The 19,395-nt window shown below is 41.2% G+C and overlaps 1 protein-coding gene across 1 annotated transcript; it reads left to right on the plus strand.

Annotated features, from left to right (window-relative positions):
* The first annotated feature begins 61 nt into the window (after nucleotides 1-61).
* Nucleotides 62-19,351, plus strand: LOC135078701 (brefeldin A-inhibited guanine nucleotide-exchange protein 3). Its single transcript, XM_063973248.1, has 24 exons — nucleotides 62-445; nucleotides 1,231-1,364; nucleotides 2,204-2,323; nucleotides 2,659-2,836; nucleotides 3,656-3,785; nucleotides 4,157-4,336; nucleotides 4,736-4,834; nucleotides 5,366-5,593; nucleotides 6,325-6,561; nucleotides 6,679-6,728; nucleotides 6,925-7,093; nucleotides 10,184-10,298; nucleotides 10,490-10,657; nucleotides 11,069-11,240; nucleotides 11,654-11,777; nucleotides 12,317-12,494; nucleotides 12,960-13,101; nucleotides 13,469-13,679; nucleotides 13,898-13,991; nucleotides 14,475-14,630; nucleotides 15,090-15,293; nucleotides 16,166-16,339; nucleotides 16,425-19,061; nucleotides 19,139-19,351. The coding sequence occupies exons 1-24, from the start codon at nucleotides 361-363 to the stop codon at nucleotides 19,349-19,351; spliced, it is 6,198 nt and encodes a 2,065-aa protein (XP_063829318.1). The 5' UTR covers nucleotides 62-360.
* The last annotated feature ends 44 nt before the right edge of the window (nucleotides 19,352-19,395 follow it).

Genomic DNA, 19,395 nt, shown 5'->3' on the forward strand with positions numbered 1-19,395 from the left:
TTAGTGCATTTATATTAATACAATTTGTAATATTGATCTTTTGGTTATAAATTATGTTCAGTTTAACTTTCAAGGTACCTACAAGTACTTGTTGAGTTTGTTGTAAAACGTATAACAAAACTGTGAAGGAGTATTGATTTTTCTACTGAGCATGCTCGGCCGACTACGTCAACGAGTGATAAGCCAACACCACGAACTCCCACTCAAATAACATTTAAAATAGATAAAAACCATTGTATTCATTGTGAATGCTAAGAGAAGCTGTAAATTTTACTGTGTTTTAGTTTTTGTGTAAAATGTGAATAAAAATGATGTGCTCGTATAGTCATTAAAAGTTGAATCAAATCATATGTTTTGATAATGGAGGAGCTGCTTCAAGATATATTCAAAGAGGCAACGGGGCCAAAACTAGCCGCGCTGAGAAAATCATGTCAGGATGCTCTAGGTGAATATTAATTCGTCATTTCTTACTTCATAGAGTTACTTTTAACAAAACATATGAAATATAATTAGGCGGCAAATTAAGTTCTATCGAATTCTAATGAAATTCAATTCTGCATCTTCGTTGTCTTGTCATTGCAGTTACATGTTACTAAACGCCTTAATGTTGTTAATTGTTGTTAATACTTATAAAAAAAACCTACGGGTATATAAAACTGGAACTTTTTATTTACTCATGACGTCATCATTACGCTTTGAATACCTACCTAGGTTGAAAATTTTCACTGCTAACTAACAGTTACCATGACCACAGATTAACTTACTACTATGACTACTAGGGTGGGTCCTCTAATACTCTTTACATTTCTGTTGACTTTCTGTCTACTCAACTTTGCTGCAGCTCCGCCGAAAAAATCATTTTGTAACCTTCCAAGATCCAAAAGAGCAGCACCCGCCGGCAGTCGCACGCAGTTTTAGAAAAACATTAAAAATAATGAGGTTATTCGCAGTTCTCTAGTTCTAGAAACCCGAACTAATTGTAACCTTCCAGAGATCTTTTACATCCAAGATAACAGCGCACTGCGCTTCAGTCGAGTTGTTAATAAATATAAAAAAAAGTTGGAAACTTGCCGAAGTTCTAGAATTCTAAAAGGCCAAACTATTGTACCTTGCAAAGATCCTTTGCACCCAAGAGAGTAGTACCCGCCGGCACTCGTACGAGTTTAAAAAAGATAAAATTAAACAAAGACCACGAAATTCTAAACTAGGACCTATAATGTGACTTTCCAGAGATCCTCTGCATCCAAGAAAGCAGCGCCAGGCGGCAGTCGTACGAGCTGCGGCGCGCCTGCCTGCTGCCGCTGCAGGTGGCACTCGAGACCAAGCGGCCGAGACTCGTCAGCTTCGCGCTTCAGGGCTTCCATGTGCGTATCATCAAATCTTCGTATAGCTCTTGAAAGAGTAGTCGCGGGCACGTCGAGGCCTCCACGTCTGTAGCAGAGGTGTACAAACGTTCGTTTCAGCCAAATGACGTCCACTGCTGGACAAAGGCCTCCTCCAAGGTTTTCCACAATGCACGGTCCTGCGCTGCCCGCATCCAGGCTCTTCCCGCGACCTTTACCAGATCGTCGGTTCACCTAGTAGGAGGCCTGCCCACGCTAGGTCTTCCAGCCCGTGGTCGCCACTCAAGAACTTTTCTGCCCCAACGGCCATCGTCTCTACGAGCTATGTGCCCCGCCCACTGCCACTTGATTTTAGCAATTCTGCGAGCTTCTTCTTCTTCTTTTCGTGTCGACAACAAACCTACACAGTGTCAGAGATTCTGTCTAACCTTTGCCGCAAAACCAATTGTGACATTCTTTGCGTGCAAGAGACCCATCGAGACGAAACACAGAGCCGCCCACAAATAGCCGGACTTAAGCTTATCGCCGAGATCTCTCTCTCACATTCTGCGAGCTATGTCGGTCACTTTGGTTCTCCTGCCATATCTCCTCTTTTTATGATTGTTCTGTCGTATCGCTTTTGAAGTGAAGTCAGGATACCTTAACGACGTTACGGGCATGATTATTGCTCGGCCAAGCTTTTTCAACAAGTGTTCAACTTTGCATCCTTAGTGCGTATAAAACATACTCATCTAATTCTAGTGCTTAATTTTGCCCTCACACAAGTGCATTAAACAATCAAATAATTTGTTTTAGTACATCATATTGCCATAGCTACATGAGACAAGAGACAACTCCTCACCAATAATAATGGCTTCCAGAAAATCCTGCGCGATGACAGATTCCACCGCGGCATCGAGCCGGAGGACGACTCGCTGTGGATGCCGTCGCAGCTGCTCTGCGCCACAGCGTCCGTCATGTACCAGCTACCAGACACGCAGGTAGGTTTCAATTGATTTATTTTTTATTATTTTCTTTAAATTGCCAACTGATGGACCGCTACATAAATAAAGTAAACAAAAAGCTTGTAAAAAAGCTTGGGCCGATCCATAAATTCACAGATCCAGGGGAGCGAAGTACTATGATTTTAAGAAAGTTAGGTTTTCGATGAGTTAGGTTTTCGAAGAGTTAGGTTTTCAAAGAGTTAAGTTTTCGAAAATGTAGGTTTAAAAAAAATTATGATAAGTCACAAAACAAGGTTTTTAAAAATTCTGCCTGGAAAGTAGAAATTGAAAAGCGTGTTAAAATTGGACTAAAAAGAACATCATCCGTCCAGGTGCAAATATTCCGCATGTACCTCTCTCTGGCGTTGTCTCCACGGCGCACGCTCAACGGCCGGCTTTGCGTTTGGGCGTGCGGCCGCTGCGGGGAGGCAGCCGGCGCCGCTCCGCACGTAGCGGCCGCTGCCAGGGCTGCTGCCGCCCAGGCCTTGAGGGCTTACTGCGCACAGTTGGGTAAGTTTCTTGCAGTAAATGAGGTAGAATAAGCGACAGAGCAAGAGCTCTCCAACTGCCAGAAAACGACGCACAAGGCACAACACGCGATAATGCAGGTGATCTTCAACTACTAAGAACGACTCACGAAGTGCTCCAACTACCTACCAGATACATAAGCACAATATGTAGCAACGCAGGAGCTCTCTCTAACTACCAGCTCCGTATATAGTAACTTTCTGGCACTATCTCCACGACTCACGCTCAACGGCCGACTTAGTGTTTGGGCTTGAAGCCGCCGACGACGCGCCGCACGTAGCCGCCGCCGTCAGGGCCGCTGCTGCTCAAGCCTTGAGGGCTTATAACTGGGTGAGTCTCTATTTATCAGTTTCGCATGTACTGGGCTGCTGCCGCCCAGGCCTTGAGGGCTTACTGCGCACAGTTGGGTAAGTCTACCAATTAACGACACAGAATGTGACAGTTCAGACAGCAGGACTTCTCCAACTACCCAAAAACAAAACACCATCATCATCATTTTAGCCACAGGAGGTTACTGCTGAACTAGGCCACACACACTGCTGAACTAGGCCTCCAATGATTTCCACATCGCCCGGTTGGTAACGGCCTGCTTCCAGCGCCTTCCTGGTACCTTTATGAAATCGTCGGACTCTTGATGCTGGTAGCGGTTTTGCCTCTGGGAATTCTTAGCATCCCCTGCCCCGCAGTCACCCTGACCGATACAGTAGCCAGGAACAACAGGGCTACCGGAGACTGCTATATCGTTCTCTGTCAACTATAGTAACCTCTTAAGTAAATGATGATTTTTAATGTAATACGCAGATGAAGAATGCCAAGAGCTCCTGTCTGAAGGCTCGCCACTCGGCCGGAACCACATCGTAGCGGTGGGGTGCTACAGTGAAGTTATACCGGTCATACAGTACTTATGCAGCAGGCTCTCCGAAACTCAACTGTAAGTACTCCTCTACCTGTTTTTATATCCTGAATACTATGTCTCATTTTGGAAGTTTGAGAAGAGGGGGTTAATATAGATTTGCCACTTTTAACAGTTTTTTAGGAATCGTAGGTAAAGGAACAACTTAGGATACCTTGCGTTAGATGCCGCGCGATGAGCCAAACGTAGATTTTTTATTATGTCTAAGAGTCTCGGTGCTCAAAAAACACAAAAAGTGGTATCTTCACATAAATTATGCCCTCTTCTCCAATTGACATCATATGTATTAGAATTACTTATATCCTCTTCATCATCATAAGTGCCACTTGTGGTCTAAACTGAATAAATACTTTTGATTTTGATTTTTTGATCATCAATTTCCATTCCAGCGTGCCAAAGCAGAATCCGCTAGCTCTGTTCTTCCTGGACTGCCTTCTGACGCTCATCTCCAGCCTATCGGAGCGCGTGAGCGGAAATTCCCACTTCACGACGTTCCTCTGGCAGAAGTTCTGCCCCTCGCTGATATCGTTCCTCGGTACTCCTAGAGTGGACAAGAATATCAAATCCAGGTAAATATTAATCCAACAAAAAATAATGATCAAGAAGATGATTCACCAGGGATAAGAGTGGATGAAACAATTTTTTCGTTAAACGTTAACGTGGCAGGGCATCATGATGGTTGGTACATAAGCTGATACAATGTGTCCTCTTTGTCTGCATAATAGAATTTTAATTCTTAGATTTCCTTCCCCCCATCGGCATGTTAGGGGCCGAGCTCCCCCTGTAAAATAATCCTAGATACCCCAATCTCACCTTGACAGTAGTGAGAAAGAACCATCCCGTATCTTGAATTTGGGGGAAATTTACGAACATTATTCTTACTGTAATTGTTACGTGAACTTGTAGTTATTTTATTTATCTCAATAGGGAATAATAACTCTTAATATTTTAATTAATGTCATTTGCAGAGAACACGAAGGCCATTTAGTGGACGACTCCGGTAGAGGTTCAGGCGCTTTGAACAGTGCGCCGAGCTTCAACAGTAAACAAGCCAAAGCTATTTACAGGTAGGTCAACTAACTTCTCTTTTCATCACTATATTTTAATCCAGTTGTGGACCATTGCAAGACATAAGGCTTCCAGAACTATGAGTCACTACCTTTCTACCAATCACTATCGTCCAATTGCTTGAGGTCGCGAGTCCATCGAGCTGTATTTTTCTTGATCCACAATATTCCACAAGCATGTCAAGATTGAACCACTTCCAAATAACGTAGTTTGCTCTACCATTGTGGACAAGTGAAAACCAGACCTACGTTATTTTATATAGGCTGAATGTTTGTCAGCTCAGGCTCCCTGTGTTAAGTTTCTTCCGTACACTGATTTTTATGCCAGTTTTCACCATTAATCCCTAAGTTTTAAGTGACCCCTATGGTTTAACACATAATATGAATTTTATTGGTATAGGGGTCACTTAAAAATTAGGGATTGATGGTGAAAACGGGCAATAGTCCATTATAAGTAAGTAGGATAAGTAGGTATAATCTTTACGGTAGTTTTCCAGCAAATCTTTAAAATCCAGCTTGTTTGCTTTCCAGCATAGCCAACCAGCTAGTCCGCCTAGTGGGTTCAACTTCGAACCTGCGACCAGTATTAGAAGCACTCTACCACAGAATGCTTCTCTACCCGCCGGTGGCTCACCGCGTGGAGCCTCTCCGAAGTGCCAGGGAACTGCTTCATAACCCCAAGAGACTGGTGCAACTGGTTCTGCTGAAGAAGACTGAGCATCCTGAGAGGCATAGTGATGATATGGCCATTATCAGATTGTGAGTACAAAGTAGTTCGAGCTCTTCAGCTTCCTAACTGATTTATCATTGAAGGTCAACATGAAAGTGTATGATTTTTGTCCTTCCTTAATCATGTAACCAAGCTATGTACTTTAAGCTTTGCTTGGTTTTCGGGACTTGCTGTAGTACTTGATTCTCGAAACAATAGCTATTGACGAGAGCACAAGTTTTGCTGTTTGATCCTATATTAGACTGCTTCATAAACAAAAATTACAAAGGCACACATTTGCAATCTTTCTATGACCATTTTGAATCCTTAGTCATGCAGATTTTGAAGTCTCCTTCTTGTTTAGTTGCACAACTCGCTTGGTAAAACTTATAAAGAGCGGAAGTGATACCTACCAGTTAAATCAAGCCCCTTAGCTCATGGACAACATTCCCGCCAGTTAATCAGTATCATAAATATACATACGTTGGAAGATGTGTACCGGCCAAACGTTGCCCGGTTGGACGATGACGAACACTACCAGTCGCAACACAGTTTTTACTTAGCGGCGGGTAGGGGACGGAATCTGATACATTTTGCCACCCTCATTATTGCTTATTCAGTAGTACTTTTTACTGTTAATATAATTTATGTAAAACTATGTGTAAACAAACAATGTACACTTACTGATAAGCTATGTTTTTGTTGATTAGTTAGTAAGAATAATGGATGGCTCAATAAAAATATTTTTGATTGATTTTGATTTTGATATTGTTATGTTCAGAATCATGGACGGCATCGAAGACTGCGGCCGCAGCGGCAGCCCAGAAGTGGTAGGAGCGGCTGTTGAATGTGTCGTCTCCTTACTGGATGCCTTGGAGAAGCTCTGCTCAGGCTCTGGAGAGTATGTCCCGGCAGAGTTAGCAGCGCTGATGCTACAGCATTGGCCAAAGCTACAAGACGCTGATTACACTGGGCCACTTACGTACCAGACTTTGGCCAGGCTTCCAAGTCCGTACAGGTAAGAAATGATGGAAATGATATTATTTCAAGGCTTAGACTTAAGTTTTGGCCTTTCATAAAGCATTTAATGGTTTTGTATATGAAAAGCGCCTCATTGTGTGTTTTCAATTTTCAGAGATGTGGTAGCTGTGCTTCAAAGTTCTGAAGATAAAGACGATTCTTCAGGTATGTTGGTCAGTCTTTTCTTCTTTAAAATACTCGAAATCTTTTAGTTATTGCATTACCGTCTCTCTACCGTTGGCATAAGATTATCGTTTTACGCAGTCACTTCAGGGCCAGGGATGCAATGCCCGCGAAATCTTTGGACTATTGCATAGTCACCTCAATGCCGCCGTATTAAAGGTCCTTCTCCTTTACGCAGACACTTCAGGGCCGGAGAATGCGACGTCTGGAAGCGATGGTGAAGCGGATTCCGATGCCGACAACGTATTTCTTCCCGCGCGAGCCAACAATCCCACGTCGCCGCCGGGATCTGACGGAGAACATATTGAGAAGACCAAGTCGGTGCCTAAGACGTTGAACCTTGGCAGGTAAGTTATGAACTTACCTTCACTTTACATTTTATCTCTGGTGTTGATGAGTTTGATGAAGCAGCGATTTTTCTCACATGCTCAGTTTTTGCTCCATCAGTCGCTAGATTACTTTTGCCAGTTCTATGGGTGAAAGGGATGGAAAACCTGAAAATAATTGCTTTCCTAGGATTCTTTCAAGCCTGTTATGTAAGTTAAAACACCCATATCCTAGAAAAGACATCAAAGAGGACCAAATCTGGGACGAAGTCGTAACCTTGGAAAGATTATCATACCACTAAGTAACTATAGCCAGGCCTGTTCATCTCCGCGAGTTCACATCGAAAACAAAACACGCACGATAGCCCACCTACAGGAGGCGATTCGACAAGGCGTCACATAGGAGATACGAGCGAGCATTGACACACGCACGCGTACTCTTGTATTATGGAAAAAAATAAAAAATACTGTGTAAAAAATACTGTGCAGTATTTAACTGCCTAAATAATAATAAAAACACACAATGTACTTTTTTTAAGTTGCCTGAAGACACTGAGAGGTAAATAAGTGGTTATTGTTATTCATGATAATTCATGCAAATTCATGTATTTCTTCCGACATTTTCCGCGATTTGGCACTTCACGTCACACATTAGTTTGCCGAAGTTCGCCGAGCCAGCTATTGTCAATTATTATAAGTGTCAAACAGGATAGGGTCTTTGCGCTGGTTTTCGTCCAACTATCGGAGTTGCCAACTTTGTGATCTTAAAATACCCTTACATAAATGTATCATATTATTTTATGTCGTTCGAGTGCTCATAAAGGCAGTCAACTAAAGTCCATACTGCAACGCAGACACAATCCGCACCGTAACGTAAACGCCTTGCCTCGCCGATGACCAGTGCGCGAAGGGCAATGACAGCTCGCAAAACACTGACGTATATCAATGCCTCATGGACTTGGCGTAACTTTAAAATAAACGTACTCGGTACATTACGCACACATTTACACGCATTATAAATACATACACGATTTAAGAAAACAACATGGCGCAATATAGGCAATCAGCTGACAGGTATTTGTGTGTGTGTGTGTGCGTGTAGTTGTCAGCTGATTGCCTATAAATATGTTGTTTTCTTAAATCTTATATGTAGGTACCTACTCGGCACAAGTCAGGTAGTTAGTGACGTCACATGAAAATGTTGCCAGAATGAGTACTGACCAAACGTTATCTATTTCTTTTTTTTATACATCACCAGGGGTAAGTTAGAAAGAGATAAACAGCTGTTTGTCATTAATTTGTCGAATTTTTGTATAGATCTATATTTCCTCTCCACTATTACCTCCATGCCACAAAAGGCGATACGTTGTTGATCCCTTTCCGAGTTGATTTGCCTGCTATATGACCTGAGCTTTGCTTTAAAAAAATGACCCTTAGTCATCTAAGATTTAATTTTGTATGAAGAAGTTTAATAAACACTTAAAATTGTGTTTATAATGCTATCAATTAGACATACGTGCCAAAAACTTTTCCTGTCAGCACGTTTTTTTTTCTAGCGCGATGATTTCTGCAATGTACCGGTGACCGGTGTATGGCCGCGCATTTACGTAATTTTTTGGAACTCACTACTTTTTAAATTACATTTTCATTTAGGTAAAACTGTTGCTTAGGCATTATAGATTGCAACAAAACTAGCGCGGGATGGCTACTGCCTTCTGTGAATACAATACTTTGTATTCAAATTTTACGCATGTGTTTATGGCAGCTCAGTGAAATGGACGAAAACCGAAGTTAGATAGAAAACCAGCACAATGACCCTACTTTCAAAAATTAATATTGCGATTTTATAAATCACTTAAACAACTTTATATTAATTTGCGGGTACGCCGGGACAGCTCGTAAAACAAATTCATTATTTACATATTACTAATTTATCAACTTTGTTCATTGTTAGTTCATTAGTTGTTCGTGTTTCGTTTGGGTTAGACCAAGAGCCGAATGCAAAAAATAAATGTTACTTAATTATATTAATCCTACAAAAAACGGACGGACGTGTGCAAGTCTAATAGCCATATACTTGGTTAACTCATTTTAAAAAGTGCACAAAAACGTTCTATGTTCAGACAGACTATATGACGAATCTATAAGGGTTCCGTTTTTGCCATTTGGCTACGGAACCCTAAATACCGTATCAAAATCTGTTGCATAGTTTTAAAGATCTAAGTATACATAGGGACAGACAGACAGGAAAGCGACTTTTTTTTATAATTATTACGTAGTGATGATGGGCATATAGACCAAATAAAGACATTTTGATTTAAGGGGGGGACATCGTAAGAGCCATTCACATTTTAATCAGAAAGTTAATAAATTAATATATTTAGGTTTTTGAAATCTAAAACAGCCAGGAAATCAAAGAGGCAAACATGATACCTTTGTGATTTTATAGGAATTTTATTGTAAAACACGGTCATATTAAACTTTTATAAAAAAATCCAGAGGTAAATGTTTTTTTTTCGAGAAAATTTTTTTCTAATCGTGTTTTCAAAAATATCATCCCATCACACATACTTTCTGTAATACATAATATTGAAAACAGTGCGAAATATCGTCAATTGCAGTTTTCACATACTAAGGGCCCATAATGAAATTAGTATAATGTTTGTTTATGTAATATTTGGTTTGAAATACCTACTGAATTGAATTTTTATTTCTTACTAGCTTTTTGGCTCCGCCCACGTGAAATAAATTGTTACAGTTATGTGTGTTATAAAATATTTAGGTGCTAGCTCTTACACTATATGTATAACTGGCGGCCGCATGTAGCTGCGCGTTGCCGCGAAGAGCAGTGAATGCAAGTGTGGTGCGCTAGATGGCGACACAGTAGCTTCTTGTAGCAGTCAGCCCTATGGCATCAAGACAGTACCGATCACTGACGTATGTCAACAAAACGGTGCTCGACTCTTAAGACAAGCTAAATTACACCATATTGTTGATGACATTGAGCATACATTTTTTTGAATACCTTCGCGAAGAAAAACTTCTGTACGTAGTACATATTATTATTCTGTGCTATAGCTCTTATTTGCGAATCTGTAAAACTTGTTTCAGGTGCACAATAACAGAATGCAATGTGGATCTGGAGCGCCATAACGCGAGGCAATTTGTAAAGACCTTACAAAACTCACTGCTTCCGAAACTGTTGAATTTGAGGACTTGCATTGAGGTAAGTCAATCACGAATCACCTAAATAGGTATATACTTTTTGCGTCCTTTATAAAACGTGTTAAGAAATAACCAAACACCTCATTAAAGTTCTCCAGATGGCAACAACCATTCCTACATATTGGTGATTCTGACCGTAATCACTGGACTCGCAGACAGACACTTAGTACATCTAGTTCTTTTATTGTTCAGGTGGATGAAGCAATGCAAGAATTCGCGTCCAAATGCTGCCAGCACAATGCGGCTCAACCCCCAGCTACTGCTTGCATCATGAACGCAGACGGAGTTTACTTGGCTACCTACGCTGCGCTGTTGCTCTGCTTGAAGCAGCGAAGACTTGATTACTATACGGCGAATGACGTGAGTGTAATGTTGGAGAATAATTTATCTGCAACTCCTTGCAGAATTAGAATTTTTATCTTAACCAAAAAGTAAAGAGTAAGCTCCGTGTAACCAGTCAGTTTTTCCCATTTCTTTCCATTAGCATTTCAGTCTTTGAGAAATCCTTGTGATATCTTTTGTCGCATATTATTTTGTACCACAGTTTCAACTCTTCTTTCAATATTTTTTATAGTTAATAAACCATCGCAGCATCCGATCTATCCGTCGCAGACGCTTCAAACTCATAGTCTTCGGTTAAACTTTTTGATCTCTAGCTTTTCGCTTTATTAAACGGACGCTGATAAATTGTTTAAGTGAAGTCAAACTCAAATACTTATCTACCTAATCATTCTAGACAACTGCCATACATCTAAAGTTTTCCTCCGCTAGAAATCGCAAGTATCCATGACGGAAGACGAGTTCGTGGAGGGAGTGCAAGGCAGCGGTGTGCTGGTATACTTATCGGCCACATGGCTGCGCGAGCTGTATCAACAAGTGCTGGCTGCAGACCTGCTCCAACATGTTCCTAGTACTGAACACCCGCTAGTGCATCTGCTATCAGGTACGATAGCTTGGACAGAGTAACATTTTATCCGTATTTTTCGTTGGATGCTGTTAGAGAAAATAAAACTCTTAAATGGACGAGGGCCATTGGTCAAAAAGCTCTAAGCATGATGTTAAGATTATGATGAAGCAACTCATAAATGTAACAGGAAGGCTAGACGTAGACTGCTACCAACCGGCTATTATGGAAATTGCCTGCCTGCCTGTTCAGCAGTGGACATCCTATGACTGAAATGGTGATGACGTTGATGTCTTAGCGTCTGATGGGCCGTGCTTGATGTAGGTCATTTTTAACGTTCAGCAGTGGACATCCTGAGATTCCGGCTGATAATGTAATGCGATATTTAAAACAACGAGAGATGTACTCACCTGATGGTTTCAATAAACATATTTTGTTTTTATTTCCACCAGATCTTGGCGGGTTAGACCAGAGCCCCGTGATGTCTGACTGGCAAAAGCTAAAAGAAGTATCGATGCTCTACAACAACACTAACGAGTCTCCACAGCACCAGGCTAGTCTTCGTTGGGCAAGAAGGTTTGTTCTTACTGGTATTAGGATCTAACCCCTTCAGACTGGCCGGATGGCCTAATGAAGAAGCAGTTATTTTTAGTAGATATCGTTAAACTCTGAAAAATGAAATCAGAAGCATGATACAGTAAAGGAATATCATCAGATTCTTCTACTGCTTTTACTCTTCTGTTTCTATTTAGTTGGTATGTTGTGAAACATTTTAGTGATACCTGTGAATTAAAATGAGTCTCTCAATTATAAACATAACATAAAACATACAGTCATGTTCTTATTACAGTAAAAATCTTTGGGAAAATAATCTGTGTTTATATGGATGATTTCATCATAATTCATCATGATAAACAGAACGGTGAAGGTCGCGGGAAGTACCTGGATGCAAGCGGCGCAGGACCGGTCTTTGTGGAAATCCTTTGGGGAGGCCTTTGTCCAGCAGTGGACGTCTTTCGGCTGAAACGAACGAACGAACGAAACAGAACAGTTAAAGTAAAATCAACTATTCACATAGTATTCCACTATGCCTACTAAGTACTTTACTATTCCAGAATATTGACATGTATATGGGAATCTATGGTGACGGTACTGAGCGTGCCACTCACAGGCAATAGGAAGGGGAAACAAAACCTGCACGGAATGATTTCCAAGAAGATCAACACATTCGGGAAGAGAAAACGGATTGCGTGGGAAGGACTGAGCATCCAATGCCTTGAAGGACTACATAAGGTAAATAATACATAATGATAAATGTTGATTTGCTTCTGATATTAATTTAGTCAACTATTTGTAGCTACCAGAGTTAGTTCACAGTAAATAGTTAAAGTTATTTATAAAGCTATTAGCACCCCTGTCACATAAAAAAAAAACCCATCCTAGTTCATAGCATTATTAGCCTCCACAGTAGAGGTGTATTAGTGAGGCGCTGAATTAGATCTTTGACTTACTCTTCCAAGATTCATCTTGCTGGATGGCATTTGAAAAGTTGCCACAATTAACAATAAGTAAGACATTTGTATGTCCACCAGTTTGGGGAGTTATTTTGCCTAACAAAATCTATGTGAGAATCTCGATTTCACATCAATAAAAAGTTTCTCCATTTACTGGTTGCCTATGTTTTACAATAAATATTTTTTGCATTTGAATAAATAAATAAACAGCATTATGACACTAAATACAAGAGCTATTTTGCAGGCGGCTCGCGTGAGCAATACGCTGAGCCTGCAGAACCGTTGTAGCAGCATTTTGGCGTTGCTGGCCGCGTCGGCCGCCTCACAGCCGCCGCACGGGAAGATTCTCTCTACCCACGCGCTTTCACTCGACATACTAATCACTGGTGAGTGGCAAGAGAGTTTTGCAGGCCAACAGCTACAAGTAGAAACTCCGAAGATGTGGCTTTTATCGACGTCAAGCACTTCTTGGTAACAAGAGATGCCCAACAGATGACCTGCCAGTAAGGTTGCCAGACTTGGATACGGAAATTCCGGGATCACTTTTTTGGCAAATATATTTCGACTGCCTTAAAAGCACAGCTCTAAACACGGAATTAAGCACCCAATTACAATAGGTGAGTAGTCACAAGAGATAACTCTTTGAAGTCCAACTGATACGGACATCCTTTATACAGATATGATCGCTGGTAAAGTAAGAAAAGAAATTCCGTCCAAGACGATGACTATAATGATTCTGTCTTTCGCTCGCAGGAGGTCTTGAACTCGGCTCCAAAGCGCCCGAGTGCTGGGAGCATATCTTCGCAGCGTGCCAATACGTATCAAGCCTAGAACATGCGCTATTCGGGCAGCAAGCTCACGGTGCCGCACCACTACTGGCCATGCAAACGGGACGTAACAAGACCGTATCAGTCCTCCAGGCTGATGCGAAGCTGGCATTAGACGGAAGGGACGATGAGACTTGGTGAGCGTTAGAATTTATGTCATTTTTGCTGCATTAAAAGCAGCAGGCTGTTCAGCAGCGGTTCTGGCATGTGACAAATTTCAAAACCCCGAACAAACTTTCCATCCTTCTCCTTTTCAAGCTTCCATAAAGCACCATGTCAACTGAATTTATATTTCCGTAGACAAAAAGGATTTTCGTGAAATATTATGTCAATGTGCGAATAATTTGTTTCACAGTGTGGACGTATTCAACTTTCTACAACCGGTGCTCGAGACAAATCTGAACCACGACATGTCTGTGTCAAAAATCGTTGAAACTTGCCGACAAGAAGTAAGTAAATAAAATTATAACCATGGTAGGTACCTAATCGTCGGCCGTATGGTGTAGTGGTTCGAAACGGACTACTATTCCGGAGGTTGCGGGTTCGATTCCCGCACAGTACAAACATTTGTGTGCATGAACATATTATTATTTGTTTGTATTGGACTGGGTGTTTTCTATGTATAAATATGTATGTATTTACAAAAAAAAGTATTTAAGTATGTTTATAATTATCCGTTGTCTAGTACCCATAGTACAAGCTTTGCTTAGCTTAGGACTAGAAACGCAGTGTAAAATGTCCAAGGATATTTATTTATTTTATAATGTATAGGTGTTTAGATGAGTCCAAAGTAAGAGCTACTTTAATCATCGAAGACGTTCATTATTGACTATAAAATTTCTTACTAACCATCTCTCTTATCCGCAGAAAACTAGCATTCTTTTACAAATGCCTAGGTCCATGTATAGTTGCTTACGGCTATTATACTTTAGCAGGGAGGAACAGTAATAACTGGGGCAGGTGCAGCCCGGGTTTGCTGTGCCCTGTCTTCAGCCGCCGACGCATTATTTAGCCGTTTAGCTGCCACCACCACGCTGCCCACCCTGAAAGCAGCATTGGAGCGGCTTATAGCACACCAACATCGACTGGTGAGTTCCACTTTTTTGATTATTTTGATGAAAGAAATCTGAACTTTCAAAAAATTCAAACTGTGAAGAAATATTAGTACAATTCGGCTTACTAATATTGGCGCCCAACGTGGAGCAATCATAAAAATGCCTTGAACCGTCTTCAATTACTTGACTTGGATCGAAATTATCTGTTGAATCGAAACTCTTTAAAAAAAATCGTAAAATAGCTCAATAATATTTTGGCGCCCAACGTGGAGCTGTGAAAAGTGCCACGTGCTATCTTTTATTATGACTTGACTTAAATCGACACCTGCGTTTAGTATTAAAAATATAAAATAAATTTTAATTATGAATTTCAATGTAGATTTTAGACTAATAACTGTAATTTAAAGACAGTCTACGAGTTTAAAGCGTTGTTTTGTAAGGCAGCACCTAAGAAAATGCCTTATGGTGCACTAATTCTGTGATGACCTGCAGTTATTCTCCTCCCGGGATGCCGACTACGCAAACAACAACGCGTGGTGGCGGCGCGGTAGTAACAGCGGGGGAAGCGGGGGCGGGGGCGAGGCGTTACGTGCGCTGTGCCGCGGTGGTGACGTAGCACTACGCTGCCTGCGCGCCGCGCGCCCATTGGCTCACCGCATGGCCATATGGACGGTAGTTGGACCGCATTTTATGCAGGTAGGTTGATGTAAACTTTAGAACACTTCTCTTTTAACTACTTGCCTTTCTTCTTCTTCTTCCTCTTTTCAGCCAAATGACGTCCACTGCTGGACAAAGGCCTCCCCCAAGGTTTTCCACAATGAACGGTCCTGCGCTGCCCGCATCCAGGCTCTTCCCGCGACCTTTACCAGATCGTCGGTCCACCTAGTAGGAGGCCTGCCCACGCTACGTCTTCCAGCCCGTGGTCGCCACTCGAGAACTTTCCTGCCCCAACGGCCATCGTCTCTACGAGCTATGTGCCCCGCCCACTGCCACTTGATTTTAGCAATCCTGCGAGCTATGTCGGTTACTTTGGTTCTCCTACGGGCTATGCTCGGAGTTTCCCTGCGTGATCGAATCTACTTGCCTTACTTAATTTTTATTATGGATTATCCTTAAACTGACGGCCGATGGGGCAGCAAGGTTCTAGAGTGGAGACCGCGTACCGGAAAACGCAGCGTGGGACGTCCACCCACAAGGTGGACTGACGACATCATAAAGTTAGCAGGAAAGCGCTGGACGCAGGCCGCTACCAAGCGGGTAACATGGAAAGCATTGGGGGAGGCCTATGTTCAGCAGTGGACGTCCTATGGCTGAGATGATCATGATGATCCTTAAACTTAATCGACCAGATAGGTATTTTAAAATAACCTTTGCTTACTACTTCTGCCTGTTAGAAGTGTTTTACCTGTGGTGCAGTTAGCCTCGTTGGTCTCGTAATGATCAAAAGGATTCCCAAGCTTTTAACTATTGCAATTTTCACACAAGTATGCTTTTTTCAGTGGTGATATTTTTTCCGTTTAATAAGATTCACATGGTCATATTTTAAAATGTCATGTTGTGTCTTACAGGCGGCGTGTCACAAAGACATACAAATTTCCAGCCTCGCCATCCAGTGCCTTCACGACTGCGCCACGGCGCTCCTGAATCAACAGGTAGAGCTACCTCACTTCCACTTCAACGAGGCTCTGCTGAAGCCCTTCGAAAACCTGCTCTGCTTGGAGCTATGTGATGACGACATACAGGTACGACCATATCCATTCTATTGCTTGATGTATTAGGTAACTTACATTTCGGAAATAATTACAGTATTGCCATTTTTGGTTCCAGGAACAAATCATATCATGCATCTGTGAATTTGTAGAAACAAACAGAATGGAAATCAGATCTGGCTGGAGACCACTATTCAATACCCTTCGGGCAGCAAACAACTCCAATCAATACTCAGCCATTCTGGAAATCTTCAAAGTGTTCCTCAGTACAGATAACACTCTCGTATTTGCTAACGCAGCTCTTGACTGCATTTTGTGCCTTCTCAGTCACATTAAGGGACTTCGCGTAGACGAAATCCCAGTTGCAAGTGAAGTGAAACCTAAAAAGACAACACCCACTCAACCAAAACCAAGTCTCAGTCTCAAATTCTCGAAGAACAGCAAATTCATACCGCTACCTGAGGAAAAAACTGAAAAAGTTATCGTAGATATGTGCAGAGAAGCGCTATATCATCTAGAAAGTTGTGCTGAGATTTTAACAATGATGTACAACATGCCAAAGTGTCCTATTTTCAATACAGGAAATAGAATCAAAGGGGATCTTCCACTATCAGTAGTAGATCCTATTATACCAAGTGGATCGCTGGATATTACAAAATACATTATAAATGAACCTTGTGAGGAAGAACCGATATCGTATAAAAGGCTGTCAACAACTTTACCTCTTTCCAATACAACAAACAACTGCCTCCTAAAACTAGATAGGCCCAGCAACATTCTCAAAGTGTGGTACGTTCTAATAGAAGGATTAGTCTCAGCTACTGTTGTATGTTCGAAGAAAAATCAACCTGCAGCCATGGAAACGCTGTTCAAAATTCTAAGAAATGCCATAGATGTTCCCGGGCCGCACTTTGGCTTACATTGCATAAACCATCTTCTTCTTCCAACCGTACAGAACTGGCTCCGTCAAATAGCCAATGTCAATACGCACTGGGATAGCGTCATGCCTAATTTCAAGCAGTACTGTGGGATGACGACTGATACCATTGTCATTTACTTGCACCACTTACAACAAATAAACGTTGAAAGATCTACGACAGACGAAAAGGGTGATCCCGTAGATATTCAACCTTTCGAAAGTGTCGAAGCCACATTCGCATTGAAGCAAATGTTGTTGATACTTGTTGAATGCATAGCGCAGCCACAGGAACCCGTAGCTAGATTGGGTGCATCATGCATAAGACATATTATTTTGACATCGGGGCATCTGCTTACGGATAACCAATGGGAAATAGTCTGCACAAGTCTTCACAGAGCATGTAATGTTAGTTTGACTCCCCTCAAACAACTCACTTATGCATTCAAGGAGAACTCCAACAGTTTTTATGGTGACTTAGCAATGGTCAAAGTGGCTGCGAGACGAGATTGCTCTGTCAATGATAACGTTCGATTACATGCAATGGCCCAACAAGTTTTCTTGACTGATCACCTAAAAGGAGATGGTCATGTAAAACTTACACCCAAAAATTCTTCACAAAACTTGATGTTGATTGATGACAGAAGTTACATCTTCTTAATTTACCTCCAAGAAACTATGACTTCTCTAAATCCCGAGCTATACACGATTAGAATCCCACACAGAGGACTAGTTGTTGGCCTATTAGCACATCAGATACTGGTTCAAATAATTGCTACAGTGCTCATTCAGGCATCTTCAGACGTTTTTCAAGGAATCAACGGTATTCTTTTGGAGAGTTTGAAGTCTGGCTCCAATGTTTGTAACTACAAGTTCTTCCTGAATGATCAAAATACAGAATTGTTGTTAAAAAGTCTAGAACTATCGTACGTAAGAGCGATGCAATTTGATTCAAGACCGGGATTAAAATTCCTTGTTCAAAAAGTTTCAAACTTGGACAACGCAGCGAATCTTTATAAACAGACGACTTCATCATGGTTAATTAAAATTATTGCGCTTACAGAAATATTTTTCAGTGGAGTGCACAGATTCAAATTAAAGTCAACGGATATATCAATAATTCTGCACAATTACACGACCACTCTCAACTTAACCCTTGAGTATGATCGGTTTATAACAAAAATATTCGATTTGAAAACTACGTGGGAGTTGATCTGCAATAACTATGTGAAGCAACTTATCAATGTTACTGATTTTGATGAACCGGAGCATGTTCATAAGATACGAATGTCGTTCAGTTCAGATGACTCCGACTCCTCATCAAATCATTACGATCAATTTTATGCAAATGAGACTAACGGAAATCAAGAAGTTAACAATCAACCAGTATCTCCTACCAAAACTCCAGATGACACTGCAACTCAAGAAAATGTTGAAAGGTCACCAGAAAAACCTAAGCCTTTTACTTTCGCCGATTTCAAAGTGAACAGTCAAGCGTCAATAAACGTCGAAAACGTACACAATTCTCAAGTGGCATCCCTTCATGATGATAACGTAAATGTTTCTGATGACGAAAGCAATAAAGTTTTGAATGATAATGGTAATTGCGATAATGATACCAAAGTAGACGATTACGTAAATGAAGATCGTCATAGTCCAGTAAAGGAAAAGAAATTGAGCGCATCTGATGCTTTGGACAGTCACATAGTCGCACGCAAAGTGAACATTACTATGTGCGACGCTCCATCATATGACAAAACTAAGAATATAGAACCTATTATTCCGCCTCAACCAGTTCCTCCTGAAATTGAACAGCAAAGAGCTTTGAGTATAAGTAAGGTATGATAATTTACAAATTGAGCTGATGGTTTTTCACTTACTGTGAATGGCATTAATAAATTCTCGTTTCTTTTCAGGATACAGATGTGCAACGACATTGCTTCCAAAACATCCTTATGGCATACCTGGAGCTGATCCTGACGTTCCCGCTGGAAAGGTTCCAGCTGATCACTCCGGTCTTGCAAAATGGGTTCATGCAGCTCTCAAAAACTGTCACGGACCCACAATTACTCGATAGAATAAATATATTTTTCGATAAAAAAGACTTATCCGAATTTAATTATAAGTGATCAATTATTGTGATGATATAAACTCACGCTATTATATTATTATA

This window comes from Ostrinia nubilalis, chromosome 15, assembly GCF_963855985.1.
Source record: "Ostrinia nubilalis chromosome 15, ilOstNubi1.1, whole genome shotgun sequence".
NCBI classification, from domain to species: Eukaryota; Metazoa; Arthropoda; class Insecta; order Lepidoptera; family Crambidae; genus Ostrinia; species Ostrinia nubilalis.

Bases quoted from the DNA above. Each gene is read 5' to 3' on its own strand.
- LOC135078701 (XM_063973248.1), top strand. From the start codon at position 361: ATGGAGGAGCTGCTTCAAGATATATTCAAAGAGGCAACGGGGCCAAAA. The intron at 6,729-6,924 runs GTATGTTGGTCA...TCCTTTACGCAG, and splicing joins AGATAAAGACGATTCTTCAG to ACACTTCAGGGCCGGAGAAT. The intron at 13,102-13,468 runs GTGAGTGGCAAG...TTTCGCTCGCAG, and splicing joins ACTCGACATACTAATCACTG to GAGGTCTTGAACTCGGCTCC.